Consider the following 21,032-nt stretch of genomic DNA (forward strand, 5'->3'; position numbering starts at 1 on the left):
ACACCTTTTTACACACGAAAGAATAGTTTTTTTTTTGTTTTTTAAGGTTGCTTCATTTAGCATGGTCATTATGTCTGGGTTGCTTTTTAAATATCTACTGATTAAGTTGACACAAATCAAAATGCAAACAAAAACTAAGAGAATAAAATGGTCATTCATCCAAACTTGGACATGTTTTTTTTTTTTTTTTTTTTCTCCAGTGAGCAAAGAGTGATGTATTTTTTCCTATTTTAATAACCTTACAGTTCTTTTATTAACCTGTAGTTCCCAGTTTAAAGCATTAGGGGTTTAAACGAAAGAATTAGGTAATTATAACATTTCTACTACTAATATTTACACAACCTGTGAGAAGTCACCTCTCTTACAAACAGTAAATCATTTCAAGGGATCACTGTATTTTGAGATTAGAAATCTCAGGTAAATTATCTTGAAATGTCCAGTAGATATTCTTTTATATTCAAGGAAATTTACATTGAGGTTTTCTCTTGATTGCAGATCAAAGAGCACCAACTATGAAGCGTCTCATACTCATGTGAATCCCCGTACTTTTAGTGTAAAAGAATAACCAATTGACTCCAAATGTCGCTCTGTCTCTTTTAAAGGGTAAAGGAAACGCTTGACCAGGTTATAGTTTTTGATGCACAATAACACACAGAACAACATCCACTATCCGCTGCTGCTGCATTTCCGTCTCAAACATATTTAAAGAACTGTCGCACTGTAACACCAGCTTGTTTTCTGCAGCAATATTTAACAAGTGGTTTGAGTGTACACTGTTTTTCTTCGCCGTAATCTGCATGGGTTAACCAGGAGGAAATAATTATCTAATTATCCAAATGAAAAGGCCGTTTGATACAAATGGAGGGCGCGTGTCCCCCTACAAAGACCAATGGGTGTTCAATATGCGGTGTAGAATCGCAAAAACAAAGCAATTAGTCGTTCTGTCAAAGCTTTTGCACTCGCTGTGAAGAAGAAGTAAAACTTTTCTTTTGTGTCCTGTGTGTGTGTGTGTGTGTTCTGCACGTATAATATGTGTGCTTTAAAAGGTCTTCTGCTGGACCTCTCCCAAGATGAGATTCAATGGGATGAGTCAGGGATGCACCTAATTGCTATTGATTGCAATGTGCTGCATAAAATTGCTTCCCTTTTCTTGTCCACGGCAGGAGGTGGGAGAAGGCAATTAGCAGTGTGGACGAGATAGAAGCCCGGACTGACTTGTAATGAAATAGAACGGTGAAATGAACCTGTGAGTAATGCCCTTGAACTCGCTGAGCATTACAGAAACCACATTAGCCACTGGTACTTTCTTATTTTCTCTTAGAGAGCTATGAGCCAGGGAAACATTCGTTCAGAGATGTTGTGCTGCGTTTCCCACGTCAGCCGTAAAAGTTTGCTGTTTTCCTGCGTGGTTTTATAACAAGATATTTGCTCAGTAAGTATCATCTTTTAGTTTCAGCTGTTTCCATAGTTTGTCAATAAATACCGGTCTTTCCACAGGCACACATCGAACATTTTCTGGCTAGCTGCTGTTTGCATGCGATTGTAAAAGATTGAAAAGCATCGGAATAATCCAGGGTGAGCAGAAACAACAGAGCAAATAAGAAACCCACACTCACTTTTGCAGAACCACACTTCTTTTTAGGTCTATTTAACAAAATAGTTTTTGTCTTGATGAATAATACACATTTCTGATATCGTATATCTTTTTTTTTTTTTTTTACTTCACCTCAAATGTCAGAATACACATTATACGTTTGAAGATATTTACATATGAACAACATGTGGAGCACCAGGGGCTGCTTACCTTTCAAAATTTGGACCCTTTGTTTCTCATACAATTTTAGGGTGAACCTGTTTGAACGTGTATTCACATACAATCAAAGATGCTTTTGATTTTCAAACACAAGTATTCAAATTTGTCGAAGAAATGATACTGTAAGACAGTAGAGTGCCACGTGAACTTGGCCCTTGGTGCCCCCCCCAAAAAACTAATACAATTGATTGTATAATAACAGTGTTTCTCTTCCTATTCCAGATAGTACTCGGTGTTGTTCAGGCACGCTTTATGTAACAGTTTTGTTGCTGAAAAAAAAAGCAAAGGAGGAAAAAAGAACCCAACAACAATCATATTCATGTTTTCCAGCTACAGTAAGTCTGTGTCTCGTGGAAAGTGAATGGTTCATTTTTACAAAAATGCCCATGTACAAGCCTGCATTTTGAACGATGAAAGGACGCGTGAGTGTTTTTTTTCTTCTTTTAAATAGACATTCACAGACAAACAAAGACTCGACTCTCTTGGCAGAAAATGATAAAAAAAAAAAAGATGATTGTTCATTTGTCCTTGAAACTGTACAGCTTCACAGACTGGCGAGGAGAAATGTAACGTCTCCCGGTTTGCCCAAGGAGTGGCTCTCTCTCTGAAAATGCGCGTACGTGCATGTGTGCCGCATAAACACCTCTTGTGAATTTAAAGTGCAACGTATTCTCTCAGGTGACACACATGGGCGTCTTCTGTGTGTTAATCTACGTCCGGACTGATCCTCTTCGGTTCACAATCGCCGTAAAAATGAAAGTTTCTGCTAAAGAATCAACCCTCTTTAGTGCAGATCAGCTTCATATCTGCATCTCATTTGTTGGAGTGAAGAAAAAAAAAACTGTTGTTGTTGACTGCCTCTATGAATATTATTTGTTTTTCTTCTCACTTGCTTACCCCCCAACACACACACACACACAAGTTACGGCCGGGTCATACTGTGTTCCGCAGAGAGCTGCACAATTTCCCATGCGCGTGCATGTCGCTTCCACGTCAGTCTAGTGTTCAAAGGCATGCGTTCTCGATCTCTTATTCCATAGTGGCGATTTCTCACCAGGAGTTCGCCCCTCTTTTGTGTGTCCTTGTATTCTCAAGCATGTTTCCATGATCACCGTCGTCTTTGACCAAAAGAAGCGTGCCACCAACTGGACTGGAACGTATTGTGCTACAGGGAGCATGTGCAGTTGGTGCATACGGTCCACGTGGATTCATAGCGGAGGTGTGCTCGCGTATGGGGCCGCACTGACCATTTTGGACGAAATTTGTGTCGCGCAGACCCCAGCAGATTTGCAGAATAGTATGACCCAGCCCTTAAGCTTGCCAAAAGGTAGTGTAACAGAAAAAGCCGTATGGGAACAGTTATGCAATATCTTCACTTTAAGCTGCGATGGAACTCTTCCTTATACTCATCCTTATTCACGCTGCTGGACGTCAACTGGAATGTCTGCATGTAAAATAAAGACGAGGTGATGCGCAACAGTAAACCAGTGCACAGAGGTATTCAAAGTAGCACTTAAAGCAGTCTGGGCTGCTCATGCCGCATGATGCCAAAGACCATGCTTTGTGAATTTTATCTGCAACAGTAGCAATAAGGCATTGATGATTGCAGCAATGCCTCCGAGCCCTGGGATCTGCCAGTGTCCCTTATGTTCACGCCCAGTAAATTAATTCCTATACATTTTTTTGGATGCATGTACAGACTGAATAATTATTTGGCATTTAAAGTAATTATGATGAATGACGCACCTTTACTAATCCCAAAATATCTGGAGCAGCGAGGTTGTGATTGATAAACCTTACATGTCAGTTTTGTTTTATGGGTCTGCAGACCTCAAGTCAGATAAATGAGGTCTGTCCTTTCACAGTGAGAGACACTAAATCACTGTAGCTTAATGATGACAATGACTCCAGCTTTACTGTTGCACCTAAGATTTGGCTCCACCCACATTCTTCCAACTCTGACTCCTCTATTACCCTTGTACTGCAGTATTGGACCATGCAGCAGAGATTCTTCAAAGAAAAAAATTAGTTTTTAGTACCTTTTTAACATAATAAAGCTCTTTAGTCATCTGTCTTACTCATATTTTCATTTCTGTCTCATTAGGGAGCTCGGAGCTGCTATTTATGCAGCCAATCCATCATTGCCCAGAAATAGGGTGTAAAAGGTTAACGGGAACGGATTTTCTGGAAATGGAATCAACTCTTGTGATGAATGGAATGAGCTTACTTGAATTCACCTTTGAATTAATGACTAGTATTTATCATCTCAAAAGCAAAATGTTATTCCCCGGTTGTCTGCTTTTTCTTTTCAGGCTGGACCAATAGAGGGGCCACTGTGGTCTGGGCAAACTATCCAAACAATTTATCAGCTAAGCCTTGGCAATAGACACAACACTGCTGAATGAGCTGTTCTATGCTGTATCATGAGGAGAAGGAACCGGAACTGACTGAGTAATCTATGGGATAATGGATCCGGTTTGTGAGTTAACAATCCTTATAGGTTTAAGTGCTTCACTGGGTGCAGATCAACATTACCATGCCTACAGTGGACGAATGGGGTGCTTGTGTATGCTCACATGCACATTGTGCATGCGAATGCTACTTAGAAGCATTTAGACCTATGCACATTCCCTCCTTTTGTCTGCTGGTTCATGTTGAATGTAACCAGCATGCAGGCTGCAGCAGCGCCAAGCACCCAGCTGGATGATTTATCACAGAATACTCCTTGATGAAGGGAAATCAAAGCAGGCTGCTCTTGCTTGGCTAATTGCTTTGATAACGCGTTCAAGCAGTTGGTTAGTTGGAATATTTTCGCAAGATATGGACCTTCAAGAGAAAACAATAACAACAATTAATCTGGAAGGGGCTGCCAGAAGATGTTTGGTTTTTCAGAATTTTACATATGCTCCTTTAACGCTGCTTTCAGACATGCACTGAAGTCTGGACCCGTTCCAGAAACTACTGCCAGCTCTCGCTTTATCAAATTCCCAGACAATGTCCGAGTGAGCCCATGTGAGAACGCAGCAGGAAAAGGTTCCCGACAATTCACAGCAAGTGAGCGGACGAGTGCCCTGCCTACAGCAAACTCACGCCAGGTGCCACCCATCTCCTGGATGTCCTGGACTTTCTCCAGGTATGTGTTGTGAGCATGTTGGATTATGTCAAAACCCCCAAAAAGTATTTATTAACTGCTTTTCATACTTGCTGACTCTCTTGTCCTGTCATTTAATTCTACACTTAGCCCTGCCTCTGTGGAGAAACAGGACTCACAATTTGTGTATTATGATTAACAAATGCACTATCTTGGGGTTTTTGTAAGGGCTTTTATAAAAATTTAGAGGAACATCGTCTGTGTCTTAAAGTTGACTTCCTGCCATAGTGAAAAAAAAGTCATGACAAATGTGCATTTTGTAAACACGCTCTTAAAAGTGTAAATGTCAACACGCCGTCGATCCTCGTATGAGAGAAAAAAATGTTAAGTGTGCTTACGGTTTGTTTTCCTGCTGTTGAAATTTTTACACCTGCGTGATGGTGACAGTCGGACAAGCAGATGACAGACAGACATACATACATACAAACAGAAATCAGCATGAGCAATTCAACATTGCCACTGGTTAGGAAAGAGTTCTCGGAGCTTAGAAACATTTTTGTGTGAGAGCAGCGAGTCAAGCGAGTCAACTTCTGAAAACATGTCGGAACGACTCGACGTGGAGGGTGGACGTGGCCATGACACGAGTGCCTTTCTCCCAGTGGCGAAATTTGTAGGTTAAGCTTGTGAGTGCGTCTCCTCGATACTACGCTGTCTCAGGTTACTTAGGAATTGTGCTCCTGCCCTGTCAATCATACAAAATGGTGCAGTAGAAGGCAGGGCCTTGCCTGAGCTTTTCCACCGTTCCCCAGTGGAGTCTTTCTATGACAACGATTGGCCGTTGAGGCACTCCCGCCGCAAGCACTGCGCTGGCTTCCACCAGTCTCCATTGTGGCAGCGACAGATGGTGCAGTCGTCCACCTTTACTTCTATTCCGGCTGGGATGATCGTGGTTCCAGCAAAGCAGTTTGGACCTGCCACATGGGAAGGGAGAGAAAGACAGGAAAGTAAAAAAAAAAATATGAGAATGACAAGAAATGGATGTGGCTCTCAAGAGAGTTTCTCTTTTCGGGTGGGGTGGTGGAGTGATGCGGAGAGCTGCAGGGAGTTTGGGGAGACGAGCAGACGTACAGATCTTTTCACGGGCATGCACCGATGGGCTTGTTTTTGCAACACTAAAGCGCTTTTGTTAGTCTCCCCTCTCCCTCGACATGGAGCGCTTTGCATCCTAATGCACCACGAGCAGAGAAGCCTGCCAGGCACTGACTTGGCAGCAGAGAGAGGCAGGAGTACAGAGGAAGAGAAAGAGAGAGAAAGCTGCTTTGAAAGGCAGACGGGAGGATGGTGTTAATCACTTCAGTCTGTATGAAAGGGCCACAGAACTCCTGAGCAATTTCTTACAGTTCCCTTCCACGCATACACGGCACCGACTGCCAAAACAATGAAAAACATTCATTTTGACATGTGATTATCTTTAAAGATCCCTTTGCTGTCGATAAAATGACTTAAGTTGTAAATGTGAAATACATCAAAGCCATCTATGTGTTTTATCTGCCCTTGGCAGACGCATTAGCCTCCAGTACATTTAAGGATCTGTGTTCCAGGAAGACAAAAACTTGTGCACCTTTTCCTCCACCTCCTCAGACAGAAGAGGCAGGAGGTGCCAGGAATTCACCCCAGTTTTAATCATTTAAATGAAGCAATCAGCGGCTCAATTGGTGTGACGGTGACTTTGGATTGCTCTCAGTCGTTTGGCTCTAAAATCCATGCCAGACTCAAGACTCCTCTACGAGTAGTCATAAAAAACTCATATGTCTCATAACTCTTGAAGACACAGTAGCTTTCACGGCCAATATTCACAGACATCTTAGTGGCCCAGTGAATTTGATTTAGAAGGAGCGAACTCCATGCTAGCAATGTAAATGTGATTGAGTACGGTTAGCTGACCCGAAGAGCCCAGAACTTATTGGGGGGCGTGGACCAGCTGCATGCAAATCGGCTCAACTCGTCCATTTAGACACAGTGTGTGCCTTTGGACATGATGCGGTTGCAAAGGCAATGGATTACATGGTAAAACAAATAATTAGATGATGGCTGAATCGCATTGATCTTCTGTTTTTGTTTCACCTTTGTGGCGTCCAGTGACACTTATAGGAAGTACAGCTTCATTAATATTTCCTTTGTCTTCTATATATAATGTAATATATAACATATATATATTATTTATATATGTTAGATATATGTTCTGATGTGTAACAGGCCTGCCAATGTTTTTATGATAGTGTTGAGGCCAAACAAAGCACTTGACTAACCCTTTAAGGTACTACTCAACCATTTGGTAGACCACACTTTAAGTCACTATATCTCACTGAAAAAATGCATCAAGCTGAACTCACTAACACTAAATTAATGTGACTTGTTCTGAATGTTGTACTTTATGAATTATGCAAACCAGGTTTATTATGAACAGACATCTCAACCGTTTGGTAGAGGCCTGCATCTAAAAAACTGCAGGGTCTAATACAAAAAAAAAAAAAAAATAGTATATTGATTGTTGTTATTTTTATCATAAGTAAAGAAAACAAAATAATAAAAAATGCAAATAAATAATTTTTCCTTTGCTTTTTTCTTGGTGCGTACCTTAAAGGGTTAAGTGTATATCTTCATTGATTATTGAAAGTACATTACAGTACACAAACCCTCCTTTTCTTCTCCATCTGAACAGGTACCCGGCTGCCTCACCTGTGCCCACACCTGAATGGAGTGGCTCTGTGTGTGTTTGTTAATCTGGAGGAGCTTCCTGGAAGTGGTCACCATCCGCTCAACCAAATCTGGCCTCTTAATCTTTGGTAAGACGCATGCTTTATTGCTTTAGGTCCTTTGTTAGTAATATTTGTTTGTTAAACTTTTCACTCATTTACTCCTTCCTCTTTAGACCTGGACAAATACAGGTGTTGCAACCCTAAATCTTTTCAATAGACGAGAGACTAATAACTCTCAAGGATGCTCGAGTTGAAAATAATGTGTAGGATGCAAAATTTCCTCATGTAAGTGTTACAAAAGAAGTGGTTGGTTACCTCCTTCCTAATCCTCAGATCAGAAGAGCCCTGTTGTTTTTTTCCCTGACCTGATAAAAGCCCTTTGATCTGAGCTTAGAGGAGATATTGAGAGTGCCTGCCAAGTCCGATCTCATTGATCTAACGCTGGACAGCTGGCACGGGGTTACAGGACAAACCCAGAGGAGGTTGAAGGTGGAGAGGGTGACTGATGCTGCTACCAATTGTGATTGTTGATAGCCAAGATAGAGTTGGAGCTGCAAAGACACACTGCAGTGACCTGGCAGAGCCTGAGGTCAGCCGATTGCAAACGGAGGTTTAAGTCAAAACCGTGTCAAGGAATGAACAGCGACGGCATAATTGGGAGCATCGCAGTCAATTTGGCTTAAAGAGACTTTCAAATAATGTCTCCAACAGGGTGAGTTACACCACCGTCGAAGCCTGAGCACGTCTGCACCACCTGTACTGTCTGGCACCATGTAACTTTGAGTTTCTCCTTTATGGCATTACAAAAGTAAATACAACCCCATAGACTGAAGGGATGCTGCAGGTCAATAAATAGTTAAATCCCGCACTGTCCTTTTCCAAAAAACGAGAATTGTATAATTGCTTGTATGTCCTGATGCATTTACAACACACGGATAGAGCTGAATCAGTTGGACTGAGTGAACATGAAGCTCAGAGAGATAAGTGCTCTCACTGGCTGTGGCTGACTATTCCATTGTGCTGCTTTTAGCCCGTTGTTGCTATTTTTTGGGGGGAGGAGAAACACTAAGAAGCAAACCACATCCTTAAGGTTTGACAAAAAAAAAGGAGAAAACCATTGTGGTGATTTGCTGGATAAAATGCACAAACATTACAACCAAACATTTGCTTCAAATGTTGAAATAATGATGAAAGACGTCCCTTAATTGCCTGGAATGTAGTTATTAATCCTCCCAAACCCATTGTAAAGGTCCAGTGTGTAAGCTTGTGTGTGTGTAAAACATAATCTCAAAAACCCGAACCATTATGTCATGAATGAACTGACTGTACAGCGTGTGTGTTTGAAAGCACAACATCTACTACACTAATCCTGTGTACTACTTACTTACTGAATGAGAGACCAATTGCCCGTCTTTCATGTTATCCTTCCATGGCAGGAAACATTGTACAACAGTTTCACATAGTTTTTTGATAAAACAAGAGACAAATCTATCTCCCACAAACTGGTGGTGCATATGAGTAAATGTAAGAATATGAGAACTAAAGAGCATTTTCCTCTCAACATAGTCCTCAGCTGTCCACCCCCATAGAGACTTATCTGGCTGCCGGAGCCTGACCAGGCGCCCTTGGGGAGCCAAGAAGTGGCAGGCCTACCATGAAATGCCAAGGGTGTCACTGTATCCTGTCATCCTGGATTAGCTCGCCCTTACCAGCGTATGCAGCGGCCTTGTTAAGTGTGTGTGTGTGTGTGTGTGTGTGTGTGTGTGTGTACGCCTTGACATAAAATAAAGTAAGGAGAAGGGATGAAAAATAAATGAGGAGTGAAAATGTGTGTAAGTTGTGGACGAAATGGCAATTAATTATTCACCTTAAATCCCTCATTATCATTGTTCACGTTTATCAGTCAGCTGCAGCTGAAACAAATATGTACTTTACTGCTATTTATTTTGCTATTTATTTATACTATATTTATTTATTTTAATTTTTTTATGTGATTCTTAACTTAAGAAGAGAACTGTGTGTAAAATAGTGGTGGGAATCACAGGGTACTTCGGGTAAGTCAAAATGTAGGATTTCTCTGTTTATTCACAACATAGAGAAATGCATATAGTCTATGTATTGAACATAGATGAAGCATCTCTTAACGTGGCTTTCTCCACTGTTATCCTGCTGTAAACGACCAGGTAACTTTCATTCAAGTTTCCCTTATTCCCTTAAAATATATCCATATTTGCCCCGGATTATCGATTATCGCATTGCATTAGGAAGGATGTTATTTTGACCCGTCCCTAATACAAAAAGAGAAATAATCCAGATACCATATTTTTTTCAAACTTTCAACAAAGCACCATTGTTTTGTTTGTATTGAATGTTCTACTGTCAATCATCCCCACCAGGCTCACACTACAAACCAATCTTGATGGTACCTTTGTGATCCATGTGTCCCTCAGGACTGCTGGAGAAGAGACATCTCCCACCTCGCCTCGTAAATAGCCAATGAACCACTAGAATCCCATAATTCTAATTTAGTGATTGGTTGTGTGTGACAAGGGCACCGGGGCACTGGGAGATAAAAGGCTCTCCCAGGACCCATTAGTCCCTCCTACCATGCCTCTATTCAATGGGCTAATGTTTGCTCTGCTTAGTGTGTCATTTATAATTAAAACTAGTACAGCTCATTAGTGTACAACAGGCCCAAGGAAATCATTTAAATTCATAAAACATCAATTACATCCTCATCCTCCAAAGGCGCGGCCATCAAATGGCGATAGCGCAGATAAACTTGCCGTCATTGGTTTAATGAAACTTTAATGACTTGTGAGGAATGTGAGCTGAATCCACGAGCGGACGACTGTTTACCGTTTTTACAGATGGGGCAGCATTGCTCTGGCTCGTACACGGGGTTGACGCACTCCGGGACGGCGCAGTCGGACACCACACAGTGCACCTCGTTATTTGGCTCGCAGCGGCACCATTCACAGGGTGATGGCTGTGGGCAGAGAGGGCAAGAAAAAACAACAGTTAGAAACGTCCGCTCTTATATGTATACCCTATATTTGCTGTTTTCGAATAAAAACTAAAAATACATAAAATACAAGTACATATACAAATACAAGCAAAAAAAAAAAAACAGGTTAATAAACACAAGCAGCCACTAGAAATAACTATAAGAGTCTGCAAAGTGGTGTTGAGGATATTTATTATTTTGTTCTGCCGCACCGCGCCTCAGGAAACAGTTAAGAGACTTATCTCAGCAGCTCTGCAACATGTACATCAGTGCTGCAGCTCTCTTTCGCTGCTGCTTATGTTTGCCACTTGTGTGCCTCGTGACCGTGAAATGAACTGTAACGCAATTACGCGGCATGGAAAAAAAATACAAACTGTTTCCAAAATCTTGAAAGGTCACCTGTTCATAGATCTTCTCTCTACTCATCACTGCGAATGGTCTTTTGAGGGGTCCATCTATTTTGGTTCTATCCTTCCAGCTACATGGTACTGTACTAACCTCAGAGGGTTGCACACGTTGGGGTTGATAGGTCGGTGTATGTGAGGAACACCAACTGCAGCTGCAGACTTAATACTGTACTCACTGATTTATTCAATCATTCATTCATCTAGGGCTGTAATCAACCAAAGAAACTCTTGGTCGGAGCAACCTTAGCTTACCGTTTTTTAAATAATATGCCATGTTTTTTAGTTGAGCTGTGAAAAGTTTGCATTTTTTACCGTTTTAAAAATGCTGCCACACTGCTGATGTCTTTGTAATGGACACGACAGGAGGACTGACTAGCCTAAAATGAAAAGCTCAAAATGCTCCTCTAATTAATGGCAACGCTAATCTGTGTGTCTCTCGTTAGCCATGGAGCGACAAAAACCCAGTGGGCCGGACTAAACCAAAAATAGTGGAAAAACAAGGGGGGTGTTCTCTGAAGACACGCAGTTACCTGTGAAACACGGGTGCTCTAAAAGACCCCCGTTAGCACTTGGTACTTTCCTCCAAATGAAATTCACCAAAAAAAAAAAAAAATTTAGTCGACCAATCACAATTTTGGTCGAGCCAGAACATGTCGACCAATTACATTCATCTACTGGTTGAGGGGCACTAGGTGTAAAACGTGACTGACATGGGGCACAACCATTCACTCTCATTGGTTTGTGTTATTTTATTTGTATAATATTACATGACTACTGTATGTGAATGTATATATGTGTCTATAAAAGCCTACATAGCTGTAGTTTTTCCTATGTGTTAAATGAACATCATACTTTTGTAAAGCTGTTTTGTTACACTAACGCTAAAGTAGGAATGCCATTTTCACTTCGTCTCATCTTGTATCAATGCTAGGCTAAGCTAGCATCTGCTAACTCCAGCTACAAATCGACTTTTTTCCTAAATTTCCCCCTCAACTATCACAAGTTTGCAGTATTTGCGCTAGTTAATGACAACAATAGCACCAAAAATAGTAATTTGCTGTTAAAAACAATGTCAGGCTTGTATTTTTATTGGAATTCACATTTATGGGTTTACATTAGCTGCTGTATCAATCATGGTCCCAATCATGGTCTCACTTGTCCCAAATGTTTAAAATACTCTCATTCAGTGGACAACTCTTCATTGGAATTAAAAATTAGGGTTTTTGCAAAGGAACAAGATGACGTTGTCATATATTTTGTTATTTTGTGCAGAAACAGTAATTGCATTTAAATGTGGGAAATGTTTTTGCGCCATTACCAAATGCAATGGTGTGTGTCTCTGCTTTAAGATATTCACACTCAGCGATCTTAATGAAGATAGATTTCTTCTGTCTTTCTTTAATGAAACCTCTCTCTAGAGGATTTTTACCCACACATACAGTTGACACCGGGGCTGTTCATATAAACAATACACAGCAAAGTATCTCTCAGACTTCTGCCCCTTTTGTCTTCCCTATACATCAAAGTCATAAGTTCACTCAATAAACTCCATTGTTTATTGTCCTACATTCATATGGAAATTGGATTTCATTTGGCAAACTGTGGGGGCAGTTCAGGTGGAATTCAGTAGTGGAGTATCGTGGTTTCTGCGACTAGAACATCATTCTTTATTACTATTATTATGATAATTATTTATTTACATAACCCAAACACTCATTTGGTGTCTCCTGCTGTAAGTCTGCATGCAAAGACACTGCACCTCCGTTTAAACACCACTTGACATCTTAACGATTAATAGAATAAGAGGAACGCGTTCATATTTGATCCATGATCCATATTTGATTAGCTGCCAAAACATCCCACAAGGAAATGAGTCTAAATCATCCAGAATGGGGACAATTAAACACTGTTTCACTAAAGAGAGAGATGATGATGATGTGATGATGTTTATTACTGTACGTCAGTGAGACGTGGCTGTGAAAAGGTTCCCTCCTTCCTTTCCTTTTCACCTGCACACACTCGGGAGAGCAATTGGGTTCAGTGAAGTCGCCTGTGGATCGTTGGCTGACCTCAGAGTGGGGCTGATGAGAAGCCCCACTCTGTGTGTGTGTGTGTGTGATTTACTACACACAGACATATACAAATCATGGTTTTACTTCAAAGTTCATGTTTATTTTCCGAGTGTAATCTAACATTTGGTTGTTTTTTTCGTCACAGGATTAACTTGGTTATCGATTTGTTTTGTCTGTTGTAGTTTACCGACGTTTACCTTCACAATGGTCCAGCCCAATTAGGGTGGAGCGAGGAGGGGTATAAGCTGAGATGCTGCGCTGTTTTGACTGCATTTATTATTTGCCTGGGACTGTGGGTTTTCTTCTGTTTTTAATTTTTGGTTAATAAAACCGTTTTTTTTCCATTCAAAAACACTCAAAGAAACAAAATCCCAAAATGTATATAGCCTTACTATCCGTGAAGTTATAATGACAATGTGTGTATGTCCTGGCAAATCCTGAATTTACAATTTAAAATTAGATACATTGCATAAACAAGCTGGAATTAACCTGATGATTAACACGTTGTTCATTAAGTTTGAGGGGATGCAGTCAATACAAATATTAATATATTAAATAAAGCAAAAACTGTTCTAGTCTCTTTAGCATTTGCAAGAAATGTGCAGCTTGCTTCGTGATGGCTTGCAGTACTGAGAGTAAACCAGCTGCCAGGCACCCCTTCATCCATGTGGTGTTAGTCTTGGCCTGGCTTTGAAAGACTGGTGCTCTATATCACATCACACATTGGCCTTTCAAAATAAAAGCTGAGGTAATTCAGTCTTTGTTGTGAATCTGTTGCATCGGGCAGTGAATCAGGTAGAGGCTTATCAATGCAGATATTATAAATGTCATATGGAAAAGTATACGGCTCATATACTTATGACATATAGTGGATTCTTGGTGCTTTTGTGCGAGGTCCACTGTAAAGAGGCTCAGTCACGCCTTAACCCTGACTCGTAAAAGGAAACGGAGCACATTCACTGTATTCAGGCATGCTGCCACATGTTGTGGTGAGGAAATGTCTCCTGTTGTCCACGTCTGTCTTATTGGGCTGGCTATTAAAGTGACCTCATGCCTTTTCATTCCCACGCCACAACAGAAGGTGGATGGGGCAGGGAAGCAAAGAATTGTCAAATAACCTTCAGCTGATGTTCATGTAAATTACTCGGAGGCTGGACAACAGGGTCACAGGAAACTCACCCATGCAGATAATAGGGATGAGGGGAAGAGATTGACAGTCAAACCGCATGCTGCTTTTCAAGTCGAGACAATATTTTACTTGTGGACAGGGAATACAGAGAGAGAAAGAGGTAGGACTGAGAGGAGCTGGATATACGAGAACCACTGCTGATATTTGAATAGGGGGCCACTTCAAATGCGTGTTCCAAACAGAAAAAAGCAAATGTGTTTTGAAGATTTTCATTGTTTGCACTTAATTTCCTGCAATTGGGACTCCTGTTACTCCTGTTGAATTTGGTGGATTGGAGAGTAAAATCGATTTGGGCAATCATGTCCTCATACTGTACGCCGTCGAAAAAGCAGAGGCACGAATTACTGTTATGTGCAATGCGTGGGTGTTGTTTTAGGTCTGTTATTGTGGTTCTTACTAAAAGCACCAATGTGTTTTCTTTCATGTGTCTACTCCAGGTGCAAAGAAGTAAAATGTTTTTTTTCTCGAAAAAAAATGAAATTGCCTACGAGATACATTCATGTCGCAGTTACATTATCTAACATTAGTCACTTCTAAAATGGGAAATTGAGTTGGAGTTTGAAAACCGTCTACCTTTGTCCCCCTCTCTTTCTCAGCTCTGCATCCCTACCCGAGGCGAGATCGCAGGAAGCACGGACGGGATTGTTCACATTTGAGTTCACATCCCAGCCCTGGCCTGACGATCTGGGATCTGAACTCACCCTAAATCTCCTGGTTCTTGATTGCAGCTGCCCTGAGGCCAGAGGCACACTGGCAGCCTTGCCTGGTGGGTTGGTCCCTTCCTCATCTGACTGGGAGCCCTGTATGTGAAACACCTACTGTGGTTGAGTGGCATGACTCTCTCACAGGGCAACAAACAAAAATACTGGTCGTAAAAAAAAATCTGAACTTATTTTTCTTGTTTCAGATGTTGGTGTTAAAGCAACAACTCATTACAACCTGACACAGCACTGCAGTCCACTGCTTTGTGTTGACTGAATGTCCGTCACTTGCGCAACAATGACTGTGTACTTAGATATTAGTGACACTTTCCCACGATGGGATTTTCAGCTAAATGAAATGGAAAAATACTATCCAAGTGTCAGCTGATGCCAAACTATGAATAGCTAAATATCATTTCGGCTATTCGCGTCACTTTTTGTTACTGTTCTGAGATGCCATACCTCTGCGCGTCGCCTCTCTGCTCCCGAATATACGTGCAAACGTCTGCACAATGCAGCGTGATTACAGCCAAGGAAATGCCAATGAAGCCCACACCAAAGGTTAACCTGTCGCCGTCGCTAAACAGGGGCTCTGAATCCCACACACTGACAGCCTTTGATTTCCTTGAACACTGCAGGGATCCGAGTCTTTCACGAAGGAGCTTCGCCGCCACGCTGGAGGTCAACTGAGACATTAGAATTATTTGTGTGGTTTTAAGATGGGAAGGGTGATCATGCTGCAGACTTGCATGAAATATTCCCTATCATGTCATTTTTTTTTTGCCAAGATGAAATGATCAAATGAATCTTCTTTTTTCCCCCTCTTTTTTTCCCCCTCTCAAGCACGAGGAAACGTCCTTCCTTCTTCTGCGCCTGTTGTCAAGGTGAACATGCGGGTGAGCTGCACTATTGATGCACTTGGTTAAACAACAATGTGTATGCACACACACACCAACACACACCAACCCTTGAGTGGCCTTGCATCTTAATGTCTCACACAGAAACGTGCCGATCACTACTGATTCTTTGCAGCGGTTATAAACACGCTGATCCCACACACTGTTAAACGTCATCTACATCACGCTCAAGCTAATGTGCTGCAGCTAACAATTCTTTTTGTTATTATATAATATGTTTCTATATGCATCACAAAAGGCAGGCATACCCATCAAATGAACAGTTTAAAAGAAATCCAATTACTACAATACAAAACAAAAAATAATCAGTAATGGCACTCTAATATACAGAGTTCAAATTGTTGATTCACTTTAATGTTAATTGACCAATGAGTTAATCAAGTGATTGCTTCAGCTTCGTTATAATTGCCTCTAGAGGCAAAATCCTTGTTAACCAGCGTGCCCTGAGAGCACAACTACGAGGGTTTTACGACAACAGTCACTTCTTTTGGGTCAATCAGATTTTTCAAAAATTTGCATTTCCACAGATAAACTGCAGCAGGAGCGTTAATTGGCTTGCTGTGTCTTATTTGGCTGAACTCACTGTGCAGCCCCCACCCCCTCCCTCATGTCTGCTTCAATTTGCTTCAGTGACATGACATGCTAATATTCACAGGTGTGACATTTCCAGCATCTCCCAGCAGAAGCCCTTGCCTCGAAGTCATCGCCCACACTGAAACTAACACAACACAGTGTTTCCTCGTACCGTTTATCAAGGAAAGCAAAATATACTTAAATTTGTGTGAACCGTTGCCAACGTTTATATATTTATATGCAATTCATTTCATGAAAATATGTAAACAGTTTCCAGTCTTTCACTGTCAGGAGACATCTTTTATATTATTGTTTTTAATATCGTAAATTATGTCTCGCCTTGACCTTGGAGCAGCACCGATTATTCATTTTACATAAATAATGAGCCGATGAGGAATTATAACCTTGTCGTGGACATCTAACCGCAGCTGCCCTCAGCTTTATCGAACTTATCATCTTCCATTTGAATCTTTTTGACTTTCTTGTAACTTCTGACTCACTCTCTCAACCTGACCTCAAGCTGCAGCTGACTGCAGTGTATTAAAGAATAATTTTCTCAACCAACTGTACACAGGCAATGTCTCGCTGCCAGACGGTAAACAAAGTTAGTGAGCAGCTGGTGAATGAAGCAGAGGTTTGAGCTCCTTAAGAGCAAGATTCTTTCTATCCCCAACGGCTGGTAGAGACCAAAAATGAGCTAAAGGGTGAGTAAATATTGTATTTAACCCTCATAAGCACCAAAAAACACAGCTTTAAATCAACAATTTAAACAAGTTATGGTTCTAAACAAAAGTTCACAACATCCGTTTCCCAGTCAAGTCACTCTCATTGTTTTTTTACGGGGTTCTGCTCACAGCCACGATCTGTTCAGTCGTAAATATCAAACTTGTTCTTGTGACTCTGATGTCTCCGATGACGTTAAAATCACAGGATAATTTGGACAGATAATCTGTTCAAATCAGCCCAAAATCGGAATCACTCACGATCGTCGGAAGAGCCCGATCGAGACGGAAATCTGACCAATTATCCTCTAGCATGGGGCAGACTTAACAATATGACAATCAGTGAGTTTACAGGCACAGTCGAGCTAAGACCATAGTCTGACTAAGACAGGCAATCGGACAACTTGCCCAGTCCGAGTATGACATGCAGAGGAGCGGATTAGAAAATCGTTTTAATGGCTGTGTATATATGACTGCGCCTCTTTAGGTGGCACTCTATCTCTCTCTTTACCCTTGTGCATATTGAATTAGTTTCTGTTGATCTTTACGTCACAGAAAAACAAACGGTGAACGGCGAGTTCAACTCCAGTCCACCTAAGCGTATACATGCAGGAGTAATCAGACTATGAATCACATTATCCGGGTACGTTAGTCTGACTAAGACTAGCTTGGTTTTAGTCGGACTAATGTGTTTACATGACATTAAGAAACCCTCAAATTATTGTCTTAGTCAATAAACCATCTTTTGTAGTCTGATACATTATTAAATACTTGTGTCTTATTGGCTCAGACATAGACTCACTGTAAATGAAATAACAAAGGTCCTGGCTGTTTTCCTGTTTACTGCATATATGCAGTATAATGTGACACAACTATAAAGGATCCTGTTCCTATGTGTACATAATTTGCACAAACCCAAACAGCTGTTTGAGCTGCTTTGTGTCTGATTACATTTCAATCTCTCATACCTCTAATTCACTTCTGAGGTGTTTGAACAAGGTTTCCTCATGGGCAGCTAGAACAGCTAAAACACAGCTCCTGTAGCTGTCGTGATGCTTGTAGTGTAATTTCTAATCAGGCAGTAATGTCATGCCCCATAACAGCTGCAGAGACTCTGGTGGGTAGGAACAGTGCTCTCCAGATCTGCCAGAAATGACTCGGTGTCCACACATTAAAGCAATCCAATATAAATTATAAATATGCTACAGGAGTCTTCAGTTTAGTTCTGCTGCTTGAATGTTCAGTTGATGGTGCAAAGAGCGGAGGACGGTGCTTACACCGGCCATCTTTATGCCCTTGCACTGCAGTATGCCAAGAATATAAAGTCACACTAAGTGACCCAAACACTAACAATCCTCCCACCACTGTCCAAAGCTATTAGTACTGCAAAACTGCATTTAGCCATTTTTAAATACTAAATATCACAAAGATGCTGCTGTTGTCTCACTCTGTATTTCCCCCTTCTCTCAGCAGCAGACTCATCTGTATTGAACACCATAAGAAACATCTGAATGTCATAGGTACTGAAACAGAACTTTAACTTATAACAGCTATATTCAGTTTATGTATATGAGATGTGCTGTACAAATAAAACAGATTTGACTACCTCAATATTAATATTTTACTTTTTTTTTTTTAGAGCAGTTTTCATTAGAATCGAAGGCTTCTCAGGGTTTATTCTGCACATGAGGGTCACAGGAGGTGCTGGTGCCAATCCCAGCTAACATAGGGAGAAAGGTTGCCAGTCCACAGTGTTCTAATTTAAGTACAAATACTTTGTTACTGTACTTAAGTACAATATTCACGCATCTGTACTTTACTTTGTTATTTATTCCTCCAGCAACTTTTACTCCACTACATTTATTACTCATTACTACCAAATAAAATCAGAAAAAGAAGAGTTAATGGTCTGTATTAATATAGAGCTTTCCTAGTCTTGATGAGCTGTTTTACAATTCACCCATAATACCTCACACGCATTCACAGGCTGCAACTGTTAAGTGTCTTGCTCAAGGACACATATTGACGAGCAGAGCCAGGATTTGAACCCATAGCCTTCCAGTTGGAAGACAACTCGCCCTACCTCCATGGCTCAATCCTTACTTCCTTACAATCCTCACCTTTTGTACTTTTTGACATTTTATATCAGAAAATTACTTTTGATACTTAAGTACAGTAAATGTATTTTACTTAAAGGTGCATTATGTAATAAATCTAAAGCAACTGGCCATAAAATCCTCCTAATATGTCACAGAGACTCAGCAATAATGTTCATATAACAAACTGAACTCACCAACAACAACAGTACAGCCAAAATATTTGCAATAAAAAAATATTTTGCAGACTGCAAATCATGTTTATGTTTTGGCATGTGGCGCCACCTACCGCCGTCTACCAATCATTGCACTCAGTAGAGTCTCAGCTGTCGAGCAACCACGGGTTGCCAGTTACGTCAGAAAACGAAACCTAAAAGACCTTGGTATATTCTTACATATGGCACCTTTAAGTAAAAGTGACATCAGAGTGTCTATTTTGTCTCATTCCTAAAATATGCATGTTTTTAGACTGTGGGAGGAAACCTGAGAACAAGAAACCCCATGCAGAAAGGTCCTTGTTGTTGGCCGTGAACCCAGGTCTTCTTGCTGCAAAGGTAAGAGTGCTAACTGACAAATGACTTTGATTAATTGTATTATATTGTAAGTAAGTAGACCACAGCACCAGCCCAACAGGGAAGCGGCTCACTGATTGTTTTGATTGAGAGACCCCCTAATGGCACATATGACATACTGTGCCCTAAATTCAGTTCACTAGTTACCAAGTTATATAAGAAATTGTGTTCATATAATATTATGATTATGTATGTGTATTACTGGCTATTTACAGTTTATTCAAACAACCAGGCAGGTCTTACCTTGAATTCTTCCAGGATTTTATACGTTTTCCCCCGGTACTCGCAAAAGTTTTTCACCTCCTTGCACTCGGGGCAGCATCCGTTGTGTTCCACTTTGGTGCACTTCGGATGCAGTTTGGGGCACTCGGGCTGGTCGCACACGGGCCCGTCCTCCGTGCACACGCACGGACAGTTCGAGTGTCCCGGGAAGAAGCGCTCCCCGAGTTTGTAGACGAAGCCGCTGTCGTCCACGCATCCTTTCCCGCGGTAATCGTCGAAGACGATGTTTTCGCCGGCGGTCCGCTCCGCCTCCGCCTCCGCCTCGTCCGCGGTGTAATCCTCGGGGTTACCCACGGAGGCCGGGGACGCGGCGCTCTGCAGAGCCAGCAGGAGGACGAAGACGGGGCCCATCCTTCGCAGCAGCATCAACGTCCACATTCAACACGGCAGTGTGGATGTCATCCCTAAGCTCCCGGTGTCCTCTCCGTGTCCATCCTGCGACTCATTATCGTCATCTTTGTCTCTTGTGGAGCAGGGCTGCAGTTGGAAATAATAATAATAAGAGATAATGTGATGGATGATATGGTTCTGCTGCTGCTGGTGTTTGCTCCACGTCCTAACACTGATTAAAGCTCACCTTGCTTGTTCATTAGGTCAGTGCAGCCAATATATACATCTCTCCAAACAACTGTCTTATACAGGAATCATTATGGTTTTACAAATGGAAATGCAGCTTATGATCAACAGGCTCGTGTCGTGATGTTGACATTAGAAGAAGGAGACAAATGAAGCATGTTTGTGTGTGTGTCTGTGTATTTACTAGGCTTGTGAGGACAATTTAGTCGGTCCTCGCAATTTTAAAGGCTTTTTTGTAGCCTACAACCCGGGGTT

The 21,032-nt window shown here is 41.3% G+C and overlaps 1 protein-coding gene across 1 annotated transcript; it reads right to left on the reverse strand.

Moving 5' to 3' along the window:
* Positions 1 to 5,723: 5,723 nt before the first annotated feature.
* vwc2l (von Willebrand factor C domain containing 2 like) lies at positions 5,724 to 20,552 on the reverse strand (the record flags this gene model as incomplete). The annotated part of the gene is made up of 4 exons (XM_083908660.1): positions 5,724 to 5,875; positions 10,523 to 10,652; positions 15,040 to 15,138; positions 20,163 to 20,552. The coding sequence occupies 4 exons, from the start codon at positions 20,550 to 20,552 to the stop codon at positions 5,724 to 5,726; spliced, it is 771 nt and encodes a 256-aa protein (XP_083764786.1).
* Positions 20,553 to 21,032: the final 480 nt, after the last annotated feature.

The sequence above is a fragment of the Microchirus variegatus genome, assembly GCF_963457635.1.
Source record: "Microchirus variegatus genome assembly, chromosome: 22".
Classification (NCBI taxonomy): Eukaryota; Metazoa; Chordata; class Actinopteri; order Pleuronectiformes; family Soleidae; genus Microchirus; species Microchirus variegatus.